The 23429-nt window shown below is 35.6% G+C and overlaps 1 protein-coding gene across 1 annotated transcript in view; it reads right to left on the minus strand.

The window, feature by feature from the left end:
* The window catches only part of BIRC6 (baculoviral IAP repeat containing 6), a 299805-nt gene that overhangs the window by 71755 nt on the left and 204621 nt on the right, over positions 1 to 23429 (minus strand). Inside the window, 2 exon segments of the mRNA XM_082356671.1 lie at positions 21244 to 21412; positions 22300 to 22464. Of these exon segments, the coding sequence (XP_082212797.1) occupies positions 21244 to 21412; positions 22300 to 22464 (334 nt within the window).

The raw sequence follows: 23429 nt of genomic DNA on the forward strand, positions 1-23429 counted from the left end.
TGTTGAATTTTTACTTTCAAGGAATTAATGGATGCAAAATATCCCACTATAAGGATAAAGAATAATTAATGAGAGGTTAAAAATTTGACTAGGCTTTTGAAACCTAATTTTTTTTTTCTCACCAGCATGACAGCATGAAGAATTCAGTGCACCTGCTCCGCCATGAAACAGATACAAATTTTTTAAAAAACACCACCACTCAAGGCCCTAGAAATAGTCCAAAGAGCACACAACAAACTGAGAAAACATTCACTTAAGAAAATCTACTAAAACTCAGTAAGATAAACAAGAACCTAAAGTATTTGAACCAAGATCCTACTCTCTTCCTGCTCTCAGCTCAGCAAGAAAGCAAATTCACTACAGACTGGTAGAACCTGAGCTCCCTCTTCCCCTAGCTTGAGTTGGAAGATTACCTCCCCAGGAGGGGAAAATCTCAGCATTTCTCATCCTACCACCAGCTACTTGCTGCTGTGGCTAAGTTTCAGATAAGTAGAGCTAAGAGGCAGATGCTTCCTTTTGCCCAGACCCCACTTATGGGACAGGGGATCTGAATAGATAATTCTCCAAAAAAGATATACAAATGACCAGCAAACACACCATCATTAGTCATCAGGGAAATGCAAATCAAAACCACAATGAGATACCTGCCATCTCACATGCACTAAGATGGCTGTAATTTAAAAGTCAAGGAATAACTTATTACCATGTGAACCAGCACTTCCACTCCTAGGTATACACCCAAATGAATTGAAAGTAGGAACGAACACAGATATTTGTACACTCATGTTCACTGTTATTCACAATAGCCAAAAGGTATAAACAACTCAAATGTCTATCAAATGATGAATAAATAAGCAAAATGCAGTAGATATCCATACAGTGAAATATTATCCAGTCATAAAAAGGAAATCAAGTACTGATACATGAAACAACATCAATGGACCTTGACAACACTGTACTGAGATTAAAAAGCTAAATAAACAAAAGACTACATATTACATGATCTGATTTATATGAAATGTTCACAGTGGGCAACTCTCTATACATAGAGAGACAGCAGATTAGTGGTTGCTTAAGGCTGGAGGAGTGCTAAGGAGAAAGAGGGATGATAGCTAAGGTGTATATAGTGTTTTTTTTTAAATTAATTAATTTATTTATTTTGGCTGTGCTGGGTTTTCGTTACTGTGCGCGGGCTTTCTCTAGTTGCGGTGAGCTGGGGCTACTCTTCGTTGAGGTGCGCAGGCTTCTCACTGCAGTGGCTTCTCTTGTTGTGGAGCACGGGTTCTAGTTGCATGGGCTTCAGCAGTTGTGGCGCATGGGCTTAGTTGCTCCGCGGCACGTGGGATCTTCCCAGACCAGGGCTCGAACCCACGTTCCCTGCATTGGCAGTAACCACTGCGCCACCAGGGAAGCCCTGGTTTCATTTCGTTTCTTTTCTTTTCTTTTTTTTCTTTACTTTCCTTTCTTCCTCCCTCCCTCCCTCCCTCGCTTCCTTCCTCTCTCTCTCTCTCTTTCTTTATGGCTGTGTTGGGTCTTCATTGCTGCATGCAGGCTTTCTCTAGTTGCGGCGAGCGGGGGCTACTCTTTGTTGTGGTGCGTGGGCTTCTCATTGCAGTGGCTTCTCTTGTTGCGGAGCATGGGCTCTAGGCGCATGGGCTTCAGTAGTTGTGGCACGTGGGCTCAGTAGTTGTGGCTCGCGGGCTCTAGAGCGCAGGCTCAGTAGTTGTGGCGCACGGGCTTAGTTGCTCCACGGCATGTGGGATCTTCCTGGACCAGGGCTCGAAGCCATGTCCCTTGCATTGGCAGGTGGATTCTTAACCACTGTGCCATCAGGGAAGCCACCTCTGGTTTCTTTTTAAATTGACAAAAATGTTCTAAATTTGACTGTTGTAACAGTTGCACATAACTGTGAACATGCCAAAAATCACTGAATGTGCCCTTTAAGTGGGCAAATTGTATGGTAAGTGAATTATCTTTCAATAAAGCTGTTATTAATTTTTTTAAAGTACTTATTCATATACCATTTGCTCCTTTTTCTTCTGGGATGTTTATTTTCTTCAATTGCTTAATAATATTACCTTGTATATGAGACAAAGAACACAATAAGCTTATCAAACATTTCCCCCTAATATGCTGTTTTGATTTTCAAATATATGCAAACATAGATGTAAATGCATACTCATATAGCCTCTTCCAACTTGGGACCAGCAAAAGAATGAAGTCTTGGAAAAACTTTGTCTTTCACTCAAGTTTTGAATGGCTTCCATTTCTCTATTTAAGTATTTGAAACATTAGAATTTCTATTACTATAAATGTAGCCAGTTATCCAAAATTTCCATTTGTACTGCTTTATAAACTTATTTAACAAAGTATTGCACACAGTGTTTTATTTTTCCCAATCCCCTTCCATGTGGCATACAATGAAAATAAGAACAGAGTACAAATATCATCCCAATAAAAGCCCTAGCAAGTAATTTTGTGGATATTGACCAAATGATTCTAAAATTTATATGGAAAGGCAGAATACCCAGAAGAGCCAACACAATAATGAAGAAGAAGAACAAAGTCGGAGGACTGATATGACCAGACTTCGAAACTCAGTATAAAATTACAATAATCAAGATAATGTAGCACTGGCGAAAGAACAAATAGATCAATGGAACAAAAACAGTAACAAAAATCTGTACATGAAGGTTTATAGCAGCTTTATTCATAACTGCCCAAAACTGGAAGCAATCAAGATGTTCTTCAAAAGGTGACTGGATAAACAAACTGTTGTATATCCATACAGTGGAATATTATTCTGCAATAAAAGGAAATGAGCTACCAAACCAAGAAAAGACATGGAGGAAACTTAAATGTATATTGCTTAGTAAAAGAAGCCAATCTGAAAAGGTTATACACTGTTATGATTCCAACTATATGACATTCTGGAAAAGGAAAAACTATGGAGCCAGGAAAAATATCAGTGGTCACCAGAGGTTTCACTGTGGGGAGAGAGAGGGTGGGATGAATAGAGCACAGGAAATTTCTCAGGGCAGTGAAACTATTCTGTACAATACTGTAATGGTGAAATGCACAACACTAGGCATTTGTCAAAACCCACAGAACGGTATAACACAAAGAGTGAACCCTAATGTAAATTACTGACTTTAGTTAAAAATAATGTCATGTCACTATTTGTTTATCAATTGTACCATGTATCACACTAATATAAGATGTAACAGGACACTATGAGTGGAAGGGGGTGGTAATATGTACTATCTGCTCAATTTTCTGTAAACCCAAAACTGCTTTTAAACTAGTAGTCTATTGATTAATTTTTTTAAATATTAGCCTATTAATTAAAAAAATTAACTACCTAAAATTATAGTACTTTACATAAAATTACGTAGGAATACAAGTAATCCAAGACAGGTTGATTTTTTAAAAGCAATTAAATGGTTATGAAGTTATCAAGAACAACAAGAAAAACCACAAAATGAGAAGCTACATCTCCATTACAGGAATAAAGCCGAGGATAGCCTACCATGCTGATACTCAATACTGAAGAGAGGGGGAAAAGAATCTGACAAACAAGAAGGGTTGATAATTTTTAAAACACTTTAAAATCTGGAAATAAATGGGCGTAGAGAAAATAAGACAGCTCTTCTAAAATAAATGAAACATGATACTTCTTTTTATGCTATTGTTGTTTATCTTATTTAATTGAGTTAGCAGTGAGAGGATTCCAACCGGGAATCTTAAATTATGGAAAGAGAAGATACTCTCTTCATATCAAGGAGGGATGCAAGCAAAAGCTGTGGAGGCAAGGTAACAGGCGGTGGACAACGAGATTGAAAACAGTAAAAACAGGCAAGACAAAATTATAGGTCTGATTTACAAAGAAATTTAAATAAATTTCAGTACTATGCCATTTCTTATGATACACATTTTAAACTTAAAATAGGAAGTTTTTGTATATTTGCATTTTCTTGACAAGTCATTTACATAAACAAGTGTGCTCATTTTAATGCCAAAATCCACCCAGATATTAATGCATTCAGCAACCTACGCTTATGCCAGGAAACTGGAAAATGATTATGCATATCTGATTTTACATTACTCGTGTTTTTCTTTTAAAGACTTAGGTCTGAATATCCCTGGAGAAGGGAATCTGGAAAACTAAGGGAGAGCTAATTTTCGCTCACTTTTATAAGATATGCAGTTTTAAACTAACATGTGTGGGTGGTCAGCAAACAAAAGGAGTCAGTAAATGTAACAAACTCTTAATGAAATACAAACCAGTACAAAATACACCAAGTGTTTCTATCCTGAATTCCTTAATCCTATGTTTGGCCATGCAGAGCTTCATCAGAAAACCTTAGGTGTTTTCTCACACAGCACACTTCATCATTACTACAGGATTAAATGTGACCAGCCTGACAAACAAGAGCAGGGGCATAACACTGTTATGCAACTCGATGTCTGCAAGGGTGGCTTGCGGCAACTTCTTCACTCAGCAAGTGCCAAGTGCATGTTCAATGTTACTGCTTACCACCAACCAAGTAAAGACACTATCCTTCAGATCCTCAGATGAACCTGTTTGCTAAATTTTACAATGCCTGAAAAATACCTTGGAATTATCATCAACAACTACAGATACAGGTGCGTGACACTACTATATAATTATTTCAGTAAGAGAAATTATCTAATTTGAAAGTAGTTACTAGTACTAGGTAAAAGAATAAAATTCTCATCTTCTGTATTTGAAACAACATTTCAATGGGGAAAAGGATATTCAAATGGCTGAAACGAAACAGAATAGTTTAAAGGTTGATAAGAAATTTATAAGAAATAATCAAAAAGATTAGTCATTTTTTCCATGAAACACACGATCCAGCATGTGTAAAAACTAAAAATAATTCTAAGAAAAAATGGAAAACATTTACTGCTTGGCTTATTACTGGCAGAAGCTCACCAATTCTTACCAAACAATTACAGTGAAATTTACCAGAGATTACTAATGGGAAAGACCCACCCCTTCTGGAGAACTGAAAACATTTGCCATGTTCAATAAAGAAGTTTGTCCAGGTTTTTTGTTCATTTCTTTTTCTCTGAGTGCAAACAGAAGTTCTCCACGAAGAGAAAAGGTCCATTCATCACTACTGTGGACTAAAGCAGGATAACTGGGAATACTTTATTCCTGATGCAATGTAGGGTAAGGAACACTTCTCTTTTAATTATTTTAAAACTTGGACACGCAGCTCTACCCACCACCAGAGCCTCCCATCAAGCCTCTTAGAGAGCCTCAAACACCAGAGGGCAGCCAGCAGAAGCAAGAAAAACTACAATCCTGCAGCCTGTGGAACAAAAACCACATTCACAGATAGATAGGCAAGATGAAAAGGCAGAGGGCTATATACCAGATGAAGGAACAAGAAAAAACCCCAGAAAAACAACTAAATGAAGTGGAGATAGGCAACCTTCCAGAAAGAGAATTCAGAATAATGATAGTGAAGATGATCCAGGAGCTCGGAATAAGAATGGAGGCAAGGATCGAGAAGATGCAAGAAATGTTTAACAAAGACCTAGAAGAATTAAAGAACAAACAAACAGAGATGAACAATATAATAACTGAAATGAAAACTACACTAGAAGGAATCAATAGCAGAATAACGTGAGGCAGAAGAACAGATAAGTGACCTGGAAGACAGATTGGTGGAATTCACTGCTGCAGAACAGAATAAAGAAAAAAGAATGAAAAGAAATGAAGACAGCCTAAGAGACCTCTGGGACAACATTAAAGGCAACAACATTCGCATTATAGGGGTCCCAGAAGGAGAAAAGAGAGAGAAAGGACCAGAGAAAATATTTGAAGAGATTATAGTCGAAAACTTCCCTAACATGGGAAAGGAAATAGCCACTCAAGTCCAGGAAGCGCAGAGAGTCCCATACAGGAAAAACCCAAGGAGAAACACGCCGAGACACATAGTAATCAAATTGGCAAAACTTAAAGACAAAGAAAAATTATTGAAAGCTGCAAGGGAAAAACGACAAATAACATACAAGGGAACTCCCATAAGGTTAACAGCTGATTTCTCAGCAGAAACTCTACAAGGCAGAAGGGAGTGGCATGATATACTTAAAGTGATGAAAGGGAAAAATCTACAACCAAGATTACTCTACCCTGCAAGGATCTCATTTAGATTTGATGGAGAAATCTAAAGCTTTACAGACAAGCAAAAGCTACGAGAATTCAGCACCACCAAACCAGCTCTACAACAAATGCTAAAGGAACTTCTCTAAGTGGGAAACACAAGAGAAGAAAAGGACCTACAAAAACAAACCCAAAACAATTAAGAAAATGGTCATAGGAACATACATATCGATAATTACCTTAAACGTGAATGGATTAAATGCTTCAACCAAAAGACACAGGCTTGCTGAATGGATACAAAAACAAGACCCATATATATGCTGTCTACAAGAGACCCACTTCAAACCTAGGGACACATACAGACTGAAAGTGAGGGGATGGAAAAAGATATTCCATGCAAATGGAAATCAAAAGAAAGCTGGAGTAGCAATACTCATATCAGATAAAATAGACTTTAAAATAAAGAATGTTACAAGAGACAAGGAAGGACACGACATAATGATCAAGGGATCACTCCAAGAAGAAGATATAACAATTATAAATATATATGCACCCAACATAGGAGCACCTCAATACATAAGGCAACTGCTAACAGCTATAAAAGAGGAAACCGACACTAACACAATAATAGTGTGGGACTTTAACACCTCACTTACACCAATGGACAGATCATTCAAAATGAAAATAAATAAGCAAACAGAAGCTTTAAATGACACAATAGACCAGATAGATTTAATTGATATTTATAGGACATTCCATCCAAAAACAGCAGATTACACTTTTTTCTCAAGTGTGCACGGAACATTCTCTAGGATAGATCACATCTTGGGTCACAAATCAAGCCTCAGTAAATTTAAGAAAATTGAAATCATATCAAGCATCTTTTCTGACCACAATGCTATGAGATTACAAATGAATTACAGGGAAAAATACGTAAAAAAGACAAACACATGGAGGCTAAACAATACGTTACTAAATAACCAAGAGATCACTGAAGAAATCAAAGAGGAAATCAAAAAATACCTAGAGACAAATGACAATGAAAACACGATGATCCAAAACCTATGGGATGCAGCAAAAGTAGTTCTAAGAGGGAAGTTTATAGGATACAAGCCTACCTAAAGAAACAAGAAAAATCTCAAGTAAACAATCTAACCTTACACCTAAATGAACTAGAGAAAGAAGAACAAACAAAACCCAAAGTTAGAAGGAAAGAAATCATAAAGATCAGAGCAGAAATAAATGAAATAGAAACAAAGAAAACAATAGCAAAGATCAATAAAACTAAAAGCTGGTTCTTTGAGAAGATAAACTAAATTGATAAGCCATTAGCCAGACTCATCAAGAAAAAGAGGGAGAGGACTCAAATCAATAAAATCAGAAATGAAAAAGGAGAAGTTACAACAGACACTGCAGAAATACAAAGCATCCTAAGAGACTACTACAAGCAACTTTATGCCAATAAAATGGACAACCTGGAAGAAATGGACAAATTTTTAGAAAGGTATAACCTTCCAAGACTGAACCAGGAAGAAACAGAAAATATGAACAGACCAATCACAAGTAATGAAATTGAAACTGTGATTAAAAATCTTCCAACAAACAAAAGTCCAGGACCAGATGGCTTCACAGGTGAATTTTATCAAACATTTAGAGAAGAGCTAACACCTATCCTTCTCAAACTCTTCCAAAAAATTGCAGAGGAAGGAACACTCCCAAACTCATTCTATGAGGCCACCATCACCCTGATACCAAAACCAGACAAAGACACTACAAAAAAAGAAAATTACAGACCAATATCACTGATGAATATAGATGCAAAAATCCTCAACAAAATACTAGCAAACAGAATCCAACAACACATTAAAAGGATCATACACCACGATCAAGTGGGGTTTATCCCAGGGATGCAAGGATTCCTCAATATACGCAAATCAATCAATGGGATACACCATATTAACAAATTGAAGAATAAAAACCATATGATCATCTCAATAGATGCAGAAAAAGCTTTTGACAAAATTCAACACCCATTTATGATAAAAACTCTCCAGAAAGTGGGCATAGAGGGAACCTACCTCAACATAATAAAGGCCATATATGACAAACCCACAGCAAACATCATTGTCAATGGTGAAAAACTGAAAGCATTTCATCTAAGATCAGGAACGAGACAAGGATGTCCACTCTCACCACTATTATTTAACATAGTTCTGGAAGTCCTAGCCACGGCAATCAGAGAAGAAAAAGAAATAAAAGGAATCCAAATTGGAAAAGAAGACGTAAAACTGTCACTGTTTGCGGATGACATGATACTATACATAGAGCATCCTAAAACTGCCACCAGAAAACTGCTAGAGCTAATTAATGAATATGGTAAAGTTGCAGGATACAAAATTAATGCACAGAAATCTCTTGCATTCCTATACACTAATGATGAAAAATCTGAAAGAGAAATTATGGAAACACTCCCATTTACCACTGCAACAAAAAGAATAAAATACCTAGGAATAAACCTACCTAGGGAGACAAAAGACCTGTATGCAGAAAACTATAAGACACTGATGAAAGAAATTAAAGATGATACCAACAGATGGAGAGAGATACCATGTTCTTGGATTGGAAGAATCAACATTGTGAAAATGAGTATACTACCCAAAGCAATCTACAGATTCAATGCAATCCCTATCAAATTACCAATGGCATTTTTTACGGAGCTAGAACAAATCATCTTAAAATTTGTATGGAGACACAAAAGACCCCGAATAGTCAAAGCAGTCTTGAGGCAAAAAAATGGAGCTGGAGGAATCAGACTCCCTGACTTCAGACTCTACTACAAAGCTACAGTAATCAAGACAATATGGTACTGGCACAAAAACAGAAACATAGATCAATGGAACAAGATAGAAAGCCCAGAGATTAACCCACGCACCTATGGTCAACTAATCTATGACAAAGGAGGCAAAGATATACAATGGAGAAAAGACAGTCTCTTCAATAAGTGGTGCTGGGAAAACTGGATAGCTACATGTAAAAGAATGAAATGAGAATACTCCCTAACACCATACACAAAAATAAACTCAAAATGGATTAGAGACCCAAATATAAGACTGGACACTATAAAACTCTTAGAGGAAAACATAGGAAGAACACTCTTTGACATAAATCACAGCAAGATCTTTTTTGATCCACCTCCTAGAGTAATGGAAATAAAAACAAAAATAAACAAATGGGACCTAATGAAACTTCAAAGCTTTTGCAAAAAAAAAAAAAAAAAAAATGATAATAGATTATTTGAAGTTCTACTAAAATGCATCTATTTTCTATCATGTTCCACCACCTTCAACAGAGTAAAACAGAACTGCAGGCTGAAAAATTATGCAACAAAAACAAGTACAATAAATTTATTTCCTATTTCTCTGTATAGTTCAAAGATACCTTTCCTAAGGATTTGTTTCACAGTCAACTTTCTTCTTCTCTAGACCAAGAGATTTTTTTGGGAAAATGGGTACTCCTGTCATCACTACAACAGAAGATGTAAAGAAGAAGAGAAAGAAGAAAATGAAGAATCTGTCTTGACCATGTTAGGCATTATTGGGATAGTACTTAACCTCTTGGTAATAGTTATTGTGTATATCTATATCACAAGCTGATAGTCTCTTTCATGGGGTTGCATTCAGGACAAAAACCAACTCTAACAAAAATGATTTCTAAGAATAACCTTTAAAAGAATATTTCCACAAGATTATGACAAACATTCCAGGGCAAGTGCCTGGCTCTAAGGGCAGTAACCCAGGTAAGTGCCCTACTCTAGGCACTGCAGTGAATATATGGATAATAAAGATTTATTTCTGTATGCCAGAAAACAGACAAGATCCAGTAATAGAAATAAGACACAAAAGCAACAATGCAACAGATTTTTTCCTAAAAGTACATATTGAATATATATCATTTTCATTCCAATTGCTTTTATATTTATGTTTACTTTAAGCCTCTAATAATCTACCTAATATAGGAAAGGGAAATTTTTTCAGCATGGGAAAGAAAACTAACAAAATCTACAGAAAAATAAAGTTTTATTCAGTATCAATAAATGCTGAATATTCTCAAAAGCATTGTCTTCCTTTGGATTTATACTCAATATCTCAAAAGAAATGCATGCTTTAAAATAACTTTTTGGTAGTTAAGCATTTGTAACTATAAGATTGCAAAGAAAATAAATACTACATAGAAAAAGCATCTTGTTTTTTTCTGATGTTCTTCAGCACGTGTTGACTTTATTTCTCTGATCAATTTCAGTAATACAAAACGAGGGGCCCACCTCTCGTTGAGTATAAAAACCTCAACTCAATCTAATAAAGTAATACTTGTTTATGGAATGTTCATTTGAGTGGACTCAAAAACTAATGTGAAAATTAAAAAATAAATTGCTCAAATATTTATTTTCAATTAAAGAATTTATTCATCCTACTTTGCCTAACTTGAAATATAAAGTCATCCTACATTTCACGGAAATATCACATGGAAATAAAGCAATGAGAGATCCTTAAATTATTTCTCTGTAAATTAAAAATCCTTTCAAGTAACTGAATACTAAAATTTAATCCATAACTATATGCAATCAATATCCCTACAAGTAGCGTGGCTAGTGTGCATATCTTAAAAGATAATCATGTAACAAATATATTCAGTCTGGTAAACTACCTTATTCAAAACACAGCTCCATTTTTCAAAGTACCAATCCAATAATTTGACTTTTATACTTATAATCCTTCCTAACGCTAAACTATTTTCTTCCCTAGCAGATCAATAGTTGTAGAAATTATACTTGAACAACATACAGTTTTTTAAAAAAAGGCTGAAATAAACACTGGGTACAGTAAAGTAAGGAGAATTTTTTCATCTAGGATCTTAAATTCTCACTAAAATGTAACTCAACAAATAAACCAAAAACTCTTCCTTGATACTATACATTTAAAAACAAAACATGGCTCTGCAATAAAGATCTTTGCAAATGAGATTACTGAAAGGATATCTGAAGTGGGCATATATCATCAAGAATATTTGTATACATTGCAGCACTATTTACAATAGCCAGGTCATGGAAGCAACCTAAATGCCCATCAACAGACGAATGGATAAAGAAGTTGTGGTACATATATACAATGGAATATTACTCAGCCATAAAAAGGAACGAAATTGAGTCATTTGTTGAGACGTGGATGGATCTAGAGACTGTCATACAGAGTGAAGTAAGTCAGAAAGAGAAAAACAAATATCGTATATTAATGCATGTATGTGGAACCTAGAAAAATGGTACAGATGAGCCAGTTTGCAGGGCAGAAGTTGAGACACAGATGTAGAGAATGGACATATGGACACCAAGGGGGGAAAACTGCGGTGAGGTGGGGATGGTGGTGTGCTGAACTGGGCGATTGGGATTGACATGTATACACTGATGTGTATAAAATTGATGCCTAATAAGAACCTGCAGTATAAAAAAACAAACAAAACAACTAATACTAAACTTTCATTGGGTTATTTGTATGGAAATATGTTAATATAAATGTTTCAGACATTACATGAAATTTCTAAAAATCTTATATTTGTATTTGTATGGAAATATGTTAATATAAATGTTTCAGACATTACATGAAATTTCTAAAAATCTTATATTTGTATTTGTATGGAAATATGTATGGAAATATGTTAATATAAATGTTTCAGACATTGCATGAAATTTCTAAAAATCTTATATGTTCTGGTATAATGTTATAAGTAATAATCCTAGTTATTACTTTAAAATGTATATCTCAGAAATAACTAATTTTCTTGTCAACTGCATTATTATGAACTTTCATCAAATCTTTAACCGTGGTCATTTTTAAGTCTTTTGTCATTTACAGACAGTTCTGGGTGTACTCTGATGATTTTGCAAATATGTTCCTATAAAAGGGTTTCATCTTCAAGAAATTCATGGAAAAGACTCTGACAAGTACAGGTTTCTGGTAACGGACTGTACTGCTGAACTGAATGAATAAGCATTTTCAGAACTCTAATCAAAAACTGATGAACTCATAAAAGTGCTAACAAAAGATCAAGATGAAAAAAAAAATTAATTACATGGGACTGAGTGAACTGATGAGGATGAGTATAATTTGTGTGACTTTCTGTCTGAATTTAAAAAAAAAAAAATCCCACAAGGACTCAGAGGCAAAGAATATACAAATCAATTTTCACTGCAAAGTAAAGGAGCTGTTACAGTGAAGGATTACTGGACTGAATGTCAATATTATGACATAGTATGAGTGTGTTTCATGTTTGGTAATTGCAATCATTGTTGCTTTTGTTGTGGTCATCCATGTACAATGCTTGGTGTCAGTCTATTTATCTCTTGTAAAAATAAAATACAGTGTGTGTGTGTGTGTGAAAAAAAAAAAAGAATATTTGTACATTAATAAAATGTTAGTTGGAAGTTGTTTTACTGCAGAGCCATGAATTTAATATGTAATTAGTAATAATTCTATCACATACAAGCGCTGTAAGGAAAACATCAATGAGTTTTACACAAATACTTTGATAAAAATAACTTCTGTATGTAATGATTCATATACAATATTTCATTTCCTTTTCAATTTTACCATTGTTTAATTTCTTGAATTTATACTTTTCAATCAAGCCTTAGCCAACAAATTGTTTTGGGGATTCATGTCAACCCTAGAATATGTTAAACTTTGGCTGAAGTTGGCAGTTAAGCCAGCCACTAGGGCAAAATAATGAAATAAACGGAAACCCTATTAAGAGGTCAAAGATTTTTGGCAGAATATCAAAGTATGAATGTTTTTTACACAAGTCAAGGCCAACTTGCTCTACTCAGCAAGAAGGATATTCTACTGGGGGCGTGATACACACACACACACACACACACACACACACACACACACAATCTTTTACAGTTTCTCATGTAAGCCTAATTCAATGATTGTTTTAGCCAATTCCCTTTTTATGCTTTTAAAAAGTATTCTACTGGGAATTCCCTGCTGTTCCACTGGTTAGGGCTCGGCGCTTTCACTGCCACGGGGCAGGTTCAATCCCTGGTCAGGGAACTAAGATCCCATAAGCCACACTGCGCAGCCACAAAAAAAAAAAAAAAGTATTCCACTAATGTATCATATAAGCATCTAGTATGTGTAATATTTAACTATGTAATGGCAATATAACTGGCATAAATAAATTTGGAAACAAATATAACTCTTAATAGGCTTACAATTTAATTAATGGGAAATTATATATATATATATATATATATATATATATGGCACAAGTCAAGTTATTTACAGAAGAAATGAAGAGTTATAGTTCATTTGGCAGGTTGGTTAGGTGGAATTTTATTAAGAAGGTGTGTACTATAAACAGACTACAATGTGAGAAGTGAAAATATAAACAATAGATACCCTGGCAACTAACAGGAAGAGAAGGACCACTCTACTTTGGGTAAACAAGGAAGGTATCTTTAAAAGGTTCCAGATATTTTACCCTTACAAATCTATACAAATCAAATCAACTGGAAACCAGATAAAGTTTAATTTAAGCAACCTCTCCCCCCTTATAAAATTTATGCAATATAATCATTTAAGAGACAGAGTAATGTATTCCATACCAAAGACATTTCAAAATAGAATACCTTTGACAAACAGGAAAATTCTAGATAAAAGAAACTAATATTTGTTGATGAGCACTTACGTGTGCCAAATACTCTGAGTGGCCACTAACATGCTCAAAATTTTGGTACTCTGTACTCTTCTACCAAGAATGAAACGGCAGACAGGATCTTGTTTTTGACTCATATGCAGAAATAAAATATAATAAATGCAGGCAAGTGTTTCAGATTTTATTTGTACTACTCAGATATTTTTAAGAAAACTGGGGCCATATTATAACACAGTTTGGAATTAAAAACCAAGTGGCCTGCAACTTTATTTAGCAGAAGAATCTTGTAAAATCTTCACCCATTTCTGACAGACTCATTATTAAAACAGTGTAAAGAAATGGCAATAAAATACAATATAACTCAAAAGTTTCAAATAAACTATTACCAAGAAAACCGTAAATAAGGATATGATGTTAAGAACTATGTGTTATGACAGCTCAATAATTTCTACTTATTTGTTTCTCAGGCAATGTGTATCAACAAAACAAGCAAAATAACTATTTTTGTAAATGATAAAATAATATATTTTCTACAGATAAACCACTAATATTTTCATGTAACAGTACTAATATAATTTCTATGCCTTCAACAAACAACAGGCCCCCCTGAATTTGCTGCCCTGAGGCCTGAAAAGATAGCAACGGTTCCAACTGTACATTTACTCTGAAGGATCTTTTTAGTAATAACTTTTGGATTTACAGAATGTGGTCAGGGGCTTCCCTGGTGGCGCAGTGGTTGAGAATCTGCCTGCCAATGAAGCGGACACGGGTTCGAGCCCTGGTCTGGGAAGATCCCACATGCCGCGGAGCAACTAGGCCCGTGAGCCACAACTACTGAGCCTGCGCGTCTGGAGCCTGTGCTCCGCAACAAAGAGATGCCGCGACACTGAGAGGCCCGCGCACCGCGATGAAGAGTGGTCCCCCGCTCGCCGCAGCTAGAGAAAACCTTTGCACGGAAACGAAGACCCAACACAGCCAAAAATAAATAAATAAATAAAAAAAAAAAAAAAAAAAAAGAATGTGGTCATATTTAAGACATTTGCCATAACAACAAAATTAACTTTATTCTCTCATAAAATTAAACTTAAATACTGAATTTTTGAGGAATATAACCTAAGATATAGTCCAAAGATATATTGGATTTTAACCCAAAATCCATTTTCCTGAGGAAAATCAGGTGGTATAAGAAAGCTGGCAATAATGGCTTTTGTCCCATTATAGCTAGTTACAGAACTACCATACCAATATTATGAAAAAGAGGAAATTTTAATACTAGTATATACTATCACTTAGCTAAAACAACCAGCCAAATCAGTAGATACTTTATAATGTTCCCAATAAAAAAAAAAGTTTTGGGGCTTCCCTGGTGGCACAGTGGTTGGGAGTCTGCCTGCCAATGCAGGGGACACGGGTTTGAGCCCTGGTCTGGGAGGATCCCACATGCCGCGGAGCAACTAGGCCCGTGAGCCACAACTACTGAGCCTGCGTGTCTGGAGCCTGTGCTCCGCAACAAGAGAGGCCGCGATAGTGAGAGGCCCGCGCACCGCGATGAAGAGCGGCCCCCGCTTGCCGCAACTAGAGAAAGCCCTTGCACAGAAACGAAGACCCAACACAGCCAAAAATAAATAAATTAATTAATTAAAAAAAAAGAAGCAGGGCTGTCAGGTTAGCTGTCATCTCAGCTGCTTCTCTTAACCTTTAAAAAAAAAAAAAAAGTTTTGTGCTTGTTCTCCTTTCTTCCTTCCTCTAACATATCACATTTATTCATTTCTCTTTTCCATAGTGAAAAAATCCATGTATATCTTTTTTAAAATTTGAAAATATGTGAGTTTAGCAATGGCCACATTACAGCTAAACAGTAAAACGTGGGCAACTGAATAAATTTCTCTGGATTTCATTTGCTCTTTCCTAATCTGACACTATGAAACACGCACTAAAAAGGTAGAGATTTTATAACACTTTGATAAAGAGTTTCTAGCATGCTCTACTATATTAATGGCAAGTAATTTAATGTGCTCAGTGGTGCTGTTTTCTGAAGACAGGAACATGTCATTTTCCAAAACGGGAATGAGAATGATAAGGGTGAGGGACTCTAAGGTAACATTTTACCTGCTAATTCTCACATTCATACACTTTTACAAAGTATTTCTAGCAATGAAATGAGATCTCCATCTAGTGGCCAGTGGGGTAACTGAAGGCTTACTCAATAGCATGTATGTAACTGACAGCAGCCTGAGGAAAAATGATCCTTGTTCACATCGCAGCTTTCAAAATAACATGGCTGTGACAAATGGAACTCAGAATGTTGGGAGAGAGAAATTAAAATGAACACATCCTTCATATGAAGATTTTCCTATCTACCTAAGAAATCTCATGAAAATAACTTTCTTTCTTTTAAGATTTTTAATCATTCCTTTTACAAATGATACTAGAGATAAAAATAGCCTAATACAAACATATAAATCACTTATTTGTTTCAGTTACCTACCTTGAAGCTGTGGCTTCAAATTCACTGTTTTATACACAGAGTTACCTTAATGAGCATTGTTTGCCTCAAGTCTCACTCATTCACTACTGGTGCTGTGTGCACCCTTTGTTTCTATGAAAATAAAAGGCTCCTAAGAAGCAATTAAGTGGTCAAAGCAACACCTCAAAGGCTAAGAGGGAACATAAAGTGCTACCTCTTGATGAGAAAATTAAAATCTTAGATCACTTAAAAAGTGGCAAGTCGCCTGCCAAGGTGGACTGGTAAGGTTGATAAGAATAAACTGAACATTCATAAAATAAAGCGGAAAGAAGTCAAAATTTGTGGAAGTGTTAGTGCTGCCCTTACAATGGCAAAAATGGTCTCTCTGGTTCGTGATAAAGTGCCTGCAAAGACTGAGAAAGCATCAAGTGTGTGACTAGAGGACACGTCACAGAAGCATATCCCCGTCGAAGGCAAAACAATGTGTGAAAAAGCACTTGGCCTCTATGAGCACTACTGTGAGGGGGTTGAGGAGAGGAAGTTTAAGGCTAGTAAAGGATGCTTGGCTAGCTACGTAAAGTGCTACAGTCTTAAGAACTTAAAGATCACAGGAGAATCGGCATTCCCAGAAGAGCTCAAGAAACTCACAGAAGAGAAAGGCTACCTTCCAGAGAAAGTCTTCAACTGTGATGAAACAGGCTTGTTCGGGAATAAGATGTCCAATCATGCCTACATCCGTAACAGTACCAAGCAGGCCCCGGGGGCTCTAGGCCTGGAAAGATAGCTTTAGTGGTGCTGTGTGGCAACACAGCAGGTCACATGATCAAGCCAGGCCTCATCTATGAAGCAAACAATCCCCAGGCCCTTAAAAACAAAAACTGCCTGCCTGTGTGTTGGCAATGCAACAAGAAGGCTTGAGTGACAGCCACCTTGTTGAGATGGTTCCACCAGTGCTTCATTCCTGAAGTGAAGAAATACCTCAAAGAGAAGGGGCTGCCAATAAGGTCCTCCTCACAATGCTCCCAGCCATCCCCAATGTCTCTGCTTTGCCAACGAGAACACGGAAGTGATGTTCCTGCCTCTTAACACTACCTCACCACCACAGCCACTTGACCAATGGATCATCAAGTGCATTACTGAGGTGACTTACACCCACCTCACCTTTGGGAGGATCCCTGCTGCCCTTGATACTAACCCTGACTTCAGCATCATGGATTTATGGAAGAGCTTCACAACTGTAGATGAAACTGTCCTTATTGCAGAGGCTGCAGATGCCCTAAAGCCCAAGACAGTCAATGCATGTTGGAAGCCATTCTGGAGTGGGGTAGTCAGTGATTACCCATTATTGATGCAGAAGTCAGGAATATCTTGAATGTTGCAAGTGAAGTTGGTGGAGAAGACTTCACTGACATGATTTGAGGACGACAACAAGGAACACATAGAAAAACATAGAGAAACCTTTCCCAACAAGGAACTCAAACATCTACTGAAATCCTTGACAGATGATGATGATCATGATGATGATGATGCAGCAGAAGGTCTAGAAGAGGCAGGGCTATCAATCTGGACACTTGAAAAATTTGCAGCAGTTTTTCAAAAGGTGGAATTGTTAAAGGATATGATCCTGAGTACATCCTCCAACGGAATGAAGCCTCCGTGTCACCCGAGGGATAACAACGTAAGCACAACCACTGCAAGATTTGTTTGATGATGCAAAGAAGAGATGAAACAGCTTACAACAATGTTTCTAACTAAAGCACCTGCAATTGTGAAGCCTTGATCTTCAATACTTCAGGACCCTCAGCTCTCAACCTCCACACATCAAGACATCATTATTATTGGACCTCCTTCAAAGTACCAACATCTGCAATTAGAAGCTGGTTCTTCCAACACAGATGTCCTGTCAGCAGGTTCAAGTTAGCCTGATGTCTCACTGCTTACCTACATGCTACACATGTGTCGCCTCACCATAGGCATCAGACAGCAATCATCATCATCATCATCATCATCATATGACAGTTAACAAAAGAGAAGAACCAGGTTTTCGGTGAGTGTTAACACAGTGTGTGTGAGAAAAAGAATAAATTTATATTTTCTCTATTTATAACTATATTTTCTATATGTACGTATATTTTAAACATTCTATGTATTTCTCTTTCATTAAATGAAAGCAGTCGGTACGTGCTGAAAGGAAGAAAATATTATGTTGTTGCTGGTGCGTACTATGTAGTTAGGTCTATGATGAGTGTCTCTGTACTGAACCTGTAGACTTTTTTCTTGTCATTATTCCTTAAACAATACAGCATAATAACTATTTATGTAACATTTACATTGTGTTAGGTATTATAAGTAATCTAGAGTTGATTTAGAGCATACGGGAGGATGTGCAGAGCTTATATGCAAACACTATGCCGTTTGATATAAGCGCCTTGAGCTCCTGTGGATTTTGGTTTTGGTGGAGGGTCCTGGAACCAATCTCCCAAGGGCTAACTGTATTTTACTATAGCTCTCGAAAGAGCTTATTACATTAGGCTTGTGTTTTTGCATATCATCTGCTAGCAACGTAAGCAAACCATCTCTTGAATATAACGTCTCACACGAAATTATTAGCACTGCTCTCACACTTAAAAACCAACTTGCTGGATATGCTATAAAATAGTCCATATTCTGTAAAAATGTCAATATCATGAAAGACAAAGAAAAGTTGGGAACTTTTCTGCATTAAAGGAGAACAAAGATATGACAATTACATGAAGTAACAGATTCTGTACTGGATGCTCCACCTTATCCCAACCCCCCAAATGGCCAAAAACAATGTTCTACAGACCAATGACAAAATTGGAAAATGGACTTAAGACTAATGTTATAAAATAAGAATTTTACTAAATTCCAAGAAGACTGACTAGATAATTTGTTCAGATTTTAAAATGTCACTTTAAAAATTAGCATTTTAACCAAAATTGATAATTTATATAAGCAGCATATTTACTAATATATTAAGCTACATTTTCTTGAAATGCATCTGTAACTCATATTTAGAATATTCTAAATGGGCATACTTAAATAATATACCTTGTTCCTTAAAAACTATGGATTGAATATATCCCAAGTTCCAAAAAATTTTCTCTGATAAATGAAAACATCATTTAAGAGGTGTTCTGCCAATTATCTGACCTACTTATCTTAACTAAGTTAATTATTTTATATTAATTTACCTTAACTTAAAATCTTATTTCAAAATAATTTTTGTAACCATATTCAAATATAAATCTATCAATTAAAATTATACCACTGGACAAAGTACCAGATTCAAGCATATAAATCTCAACCTTGGGCAAAGAAATTTCTTTACTCTGGGAAAATAATCACAAAGGAAAGGCAAACATTAAATTTCTAAAATAGTTCCAAGATAGACTATCTTAAGTCCCTGCAATTCCATATATTTACCAGAATCAAAGCTTATTTATTAAAATACACACTTAACAGAAAGTGCACCTACTTGAATAGACTATTTTAAACAGTAAAAGTAAGTAATACCAGATTTCCTTTTTGATTCTGAACCATAAAGATAAAAGCTCAGTGTTACACAAGGACTGAATTTCAGAACAAGACAAAATTAAAAATTTCTGAGAGGTCATATAGTTTGAAAGTAAAAGGATTAATAATATTTTAACAATGTGGAAGGAAGTAAAGAGAAACCTTATCTTACTCTGTTCAATTTTTCTAAACGATTTAATATTAAATTGCGGCACTGATCTGAAGTGTTTACAGCTCCAAATATTTTACTTAATCAAAAAATATATTGTGCGTTTGACACCTATTTTTTCAAAAAGAAAAATCTGATGGATTAAACAGGTCAATCTAAAAAAAAAAAATCAATTATATAACACCTCAATATTTTTATGAAAAAGTTTGAGGTAGGCTGGGAAATGGTGTGTTTGGAAGCACAATAATCTTTTGAAGGTGGAGAATATGGGCAGTAATCCCTTTTCAAATACAGGTACATTTTCCATCCATCTAATTGCATTTGAACTGCTACCACAAATCAAAATAGACTACTTCAAGATTCATTTCCATTGCTTTCCTTACCTATTCTTCCTTAATAATCTAATTAAATGTGTAAGTGTTTATTTTCTTGAGTAAGAATATGAAAAAAAGCAGAGACAAGAAGCAGAGCAAATATTTAAATTTTAAAATGAATAAATAAAATTAAAGGTCCTGGCTAAAAGGAGATGTTAACTGCTTGTTTTTCTTGGCAATACTTGTTATGTCACTGAATGTCTAAATAAAACATCAACTTTCTATTCTTATTTAGGAAAAGAATACATTTCTTGGAAGATAATTTCACAACCAAGGAAATAATAAACTAGTTTCAATCAATAATCAATTGTATATTGGCAAAGTAAGTAACTATGGTACTTTTATTACTGAATTTGTAAAAACTAATACTCATTGTCAAGTATCTATGGACTTGAATAATTCATCTATCTGCCTTTCTTCAAATAACTACTGTCTGAAATTCTAATGTTTGAGAAAAACATTAAAAACACATAGAAATTCAATTAATCGTATTCAGATCAGAATATTGTCATGAAACTGCTAGCCTTTGCCCTATCATTTTCAGTTACAGGTTATTAAAAGGAAAACATGTACTTTCACAGTTGAAAACAAAGGGATAATGAAAACTTTTATTCTCTGTTATAGATGACTACACAGTAACAAATTAGGGGCCCCCCCAAAACAACTAAACATTTCTCAAATAATTTTAAGAAAAAAATCCATCAAACTCACACCTATATATATTAGGGAAGAATAATTTCAAATATTCCAATTGAACCTTATTATTTAAACTGATAATGATAAAATAAGTAAACAAAAGTATTCATCCACTAAGATATTTCAAAGGACTAGTTACAGTGTGATTTACCTGAGTCATTTCGTAGATAAGATGACATGGCTGGGATGAGGCAGGACTGACTGAGAAGCTCTAGAAGAACAGATGGAAGGGCATTACTGTTCTGTCCTCTACTCTCGTGAGATGACTGAGCTTCTCCATTTACAGCACCACTTGCAGGATTTATATAACTTGCAAGAACCTAAAAATAAAAATTGTTGGATTTAAATCGCGTTCTAGCTTCGTAGTTTAAAAGCCCATACTTTATGTTAGTCAATCTGAATACCAAGAGAATATATTTTCAACTCAATCAATGCCTCATACTACAAGTTTTAAAAATGATGTTTTTTCTTTAGATTTTCAAAAGAGGGTATGCTTTGCATGATGATGTAGTGTATGACCAGACATACAGAAGCAATCCACCTAAGAACATGAACTTAAAAGCTTAGTAGCAACTCTGAGATTATTTATTTCATTGAATAGATTCAGTTTATAGTTTGAGGGTGATGGAATCTTAGAATTTTATACAAGAATAAGCTTATCATCCGAGAACTGCAAAAATTATGTTCAAAGACTTCACCAATGCTCTAAAAAAAAAAAAAATGGACAACTAATTTTAGTCAATTAGTTGATGCAGGAACAAAAGCTAATCTTTAAGAACGTACTCTTCTCATTTCTGTGGTACTGAAGACTTTATAAGCTAGTTCACCTTGCCCAGTTCTAGAAAACTTATACAACAATGTGAGAAACAAAGATATAAAAAACAGATTTTTTTTAAAGAGTCCAGATATAGCACTTTAGATGAGAAGTTGACCAGAAGAAAGTAGACATGGCACATTCCAGTTATTTGATAATTTCATCTTTGTCACTTTCCTCTCAGTGAAGAAGCTAACTAAGAGGGAAGAATTTAGAGTTACAAGTAGGGAAGAGAAATCTTTGTCCAGTATCTTAAATGTACTGAGAGCAAGGAGTACAATGGGCTGTATAAAAGTAGCTTAGGATGAGATGGATAGTCAACAATAGTTAAAAATCAATACAAAAAAAAAAATTTAACTATTATCACTGACAATATCAACTTTGCAAATATACCTGCAGGAGACAGGTAACATGTTCCTCTTCCAGCCTCTGTTTAGTTAAGGCTTGTTCCACATCCCATCCAGAAGCTGTAGAGCCTGTTCCAAAGCCAGTCCCTTTGGCCCAATAGAGCTGCTGTTCTTCTGTTGATGTAGGGTTGTGAGAGCTTGATACTTGTGGCTTATAACAAAAAATAAAAATGTATTACTATTTGGTTTCATTTATCGTCAAAAATTTATCAGTAGGAATTTAAATAGTTTAGCTGCTATGGAAAACAGTTTGGCACTCCTTAAAAAATTAGACAAAGAAAGACAATGTGACCCAGCAATTCCACTCCTAGGTATACATCCAAAGACATAAAAACTGATACTCAAACAAATACGTTACTCTTATGTTCATAGCAAGACCATTCACAATAGCCAAAGGGTCAGCCCAAAAGCCCATCAATGGCTGAATGGATAAACAAACTGTGGTTTATACATACAATGGAATATTATTCAGCCATAAGGAATAACGAAGTACTGATACATGTTACCTGGATGAAACTCAAAAACATTTAAATGCTAGGTCAAAGAAGACAGACACAAAGGTAACATATTGTATGATTCCATTTATATGAAATATCCAGAGTAGGTAAATAAACAGAGACAGAATGCAAAGTATAGCTGTCAAGGGTTAGGGGAAGGGAAAAATGGGGAACAAATGCTTATATTTAAGAATAGATAAATGGGGACTTCCCTGGTGGCGCAGTGGTTAAGAATCCACCTGCCAACGCAGGGGACATGGGTTCGAGCCCTGGTCCAGGAAGATCCCACATGCCATGGAGCAACTAAGCCCATGCACCACAACTACTGAAGCCCACGTGCCTAGAGCCCATGCTCCACAACAAGAGAAGCCGCCGCAATGAGAAGCCCGCACACCGCAATGAAGAGTAGGCCCCGCTCCTTGCAACTAGAGAAAGCCTGCGTGCAGCAACAAAGACCCAATGCAGACAAAAATAAAAATTAATTAATTAATTAATTATTTTTTAGAAAGGATAAATGAAACTTTAACAATGTTTCCCAGGAATAGATAGGTTAAAGCATTTTAGGGCCTAAAGAGTCAATAATTCAAAATTAAACAGAGAAAACAGTGAAAGGAATAGG

This window comes from Balaenoptera borealis (genome assembly GCF_965194805.1).
Source record: "Balaenoptera borealis genome assembly, chromosome: 15".
In the NCBI taxonomy this organism is placed as follows: Eukaryota; Metazoa; Chordata; class Mammalia; order Artiodactyla; family Balaenopteridae; genus Balaenoptera; species Balaenoptera borealis.